Genomic DNA, 2,102 nt, shown 5'->3' with positions numbered 1-2,102 from the left:
ATTTACACATCCTTGTCTATTTGCTTATATTCTGGGTAGTGCTATCGGGTAAGTGAAGTTTGTATTGTAATATTCAAGACGTTAGTATTTCATATGTTTTTTTACGTAATGTAACCTTGTTATTAATTGTTCTAGTCTTAACGGCAACGTTACATAGCGCCTTCTACTAAACTGTTTTTTTTTCAGTGTTGATGATGATCAAATGACCGACGGAAAAATTAGCCGAGTTATAATGGTTAGTGTTATTATATTCTATATATGTAGAATGGAATATAATTATATAAAGTTAGGAACAATTGCGTCATATGACGTTTAGTATCTGTTGGTTAATTATTAACCAGACTTTGATTCATTTGCTATCATTGTGGGCGTGTGTATCCTTGGGCAACGGCAATTGCTCCAACCCAAATGGGTTGTTCAAATTATCAGCCATACATAAAAAAATGAAAAACAAATAACACCCACAAAGTAATACATACACTTGGTAACTCGTAAGCTGGCACGATGTGTATGAACACCCGTGTTTAAACGGCTGTCGTTTTCGGTCACGCGAGGGTAAAGCAAGTTACATTCATTCATTTTTCACAGTAGCGGAGACACGTACACTAGTATCACAGTTGTCTGGTCTTTATCACAGATGTCTGGCTTACAAATACTTTTTAATAGCAACACAGCTATAGTAAACGTAGCTTAGTAGTATCTATAAATATAAAATATAGTAGGGTGGGAGAAGACGGGACATCTTTAGCACATAATATCCAAATATCCTGATCGTGTTTTAAGAAATTAACAATGGTCTATGAAAGTCGTGGTGATACGGTTTTATAATTCTTTGAATGTCCTTTGTTTACTACTAAATGGGATAAGAAAATAGAATGTAAAGATGTCCCATTTTTCCCATCTTACTATATAACGAATGTCCAACTTATTTAAGTTTAACCATTACAGGATTTCGAGGCAAAACAAGCCGAGTGTAGAGTAAGTCATGGGTGGGACTGGTACTATGGATATTCCGCCACATGCGAGCCCTGTAGTGACGGATGTGTTGAACCGACTGATAATATGAAGAAAACTTGTTATATGTTCTGTTATGAGTTCATGGTTCAACAAATGAAAGATAAAGAGATCCAACTAAAGCTGAAGGTATAGTTTTTTCATATAGTTTTGATAAGAATAATAATGAATGAATGAATGAATGAATGACTGTATGAATAAATAAATGAATGAATGTATAACTTACTTTATCCTCGCGTGGCCGGATAACGACAGTCGTTATCACACGGGTTTAACACCTCGTGCCAGCTTACGAGTTACCATGTATGTTAATTTGTGGGTGGTTATTTTTTTGGATTTTTTCTTTTTTTTTTATGTATGGCGGTTAATTTAAACAACCCATTAGTGACAACTGGGTTGGAGCAATTGCTGCCCAAGGACCCACTGAACCCATTTGAACCCATTACCTATGGGTTACAGGCAGGCGCGCTAAACCACTATACCACGGCGCCGGTCATGTATGTGTACATGTACGTAATTTGCTTTATCCTCGCGTGTCTGACCATTTTTTTTTATTCTCTTAAAGATAGCCAATGAGTACGACTTAGCAAGAGAGGAAGAACAATCAAGAATAAACAAAAGTCACGAAACTTGGCTGACGATACTCTCTGTTGGTTTCGGCGTAGTGTTCGCCTTACTGGTTATCGTGGCTGCTGTCTGTTATTACAAATACCGCAAAGCGTAAGTACCGGTTTAATTCTGAAGAACAATAACTTTTTGTTTAAACTACTAGACATATACACTGCAGAAATACTGGTATTTTACAATATACACAAAGGTTTATTAGTATATAGAATCTGACGACAGTCATTTATATAATATATATATAGCATGCATGTAATTTAAAACATGTCACTTTTTCAGCCTAATTTAAATTTTAAATCAAAATTATTGACTTTTCAGGTTCAACAGAAATCACCCAGTTCAACAAAACAGCGATGATAAATACGAAGAAGGTCTTATTAACGGAAGTGGTTCTTCACTTGAATCGCAGCAATCTGGAGTTTAGATCCGCGGGACACAGATGTACAAAAGATTTTAATTACACA

General features: G+C 35.6%; 1 protein-coding gene across 1 annotated transcript; it reads left to right on the top strand.

Moving 5' to 3' along the window:
• The first annotated feature begins 7 nt into the window (after window positions 1–7).
• Window positions 8–2,102, top strand: LOC104266312. Its single transcript, XM_009862173.2, has 5 exons — window positions 8–48; window positions 187–235; window positions 949–1,143; window positions 1,580–1,734; window positions 1,957–2,102. The coding sequence occupies exons 2-5, from the start codon at window positions 203–205 to the stop codon at window positions 2,060–2,062; spliced, it is 489 nt and encodes a 162-aa protein (XP_009860475.1). The 5' UTR covers window positions 8–48; window positions 187–202; the 3' UTR covers window positions 2,063–2,102.

The sequence above is a fragment of the Ciona intestinalis genome, chromosome 12 (assembly GCF_000224145.3).
Source record: "Ciona intestinalis chromosome 12, KH, whole genome shotgun sequence".
Taxonomy (NCBI): domain Eukaryota; kingdom Metazoa; phylum Chordata; class Ascidiacea; order Phlebobranchia; family Cionidae; genus Ciona; species Ciona intestinalis.
This window is presented reverse-complemented; position numbering and strand designations above follow the sequence as displayed.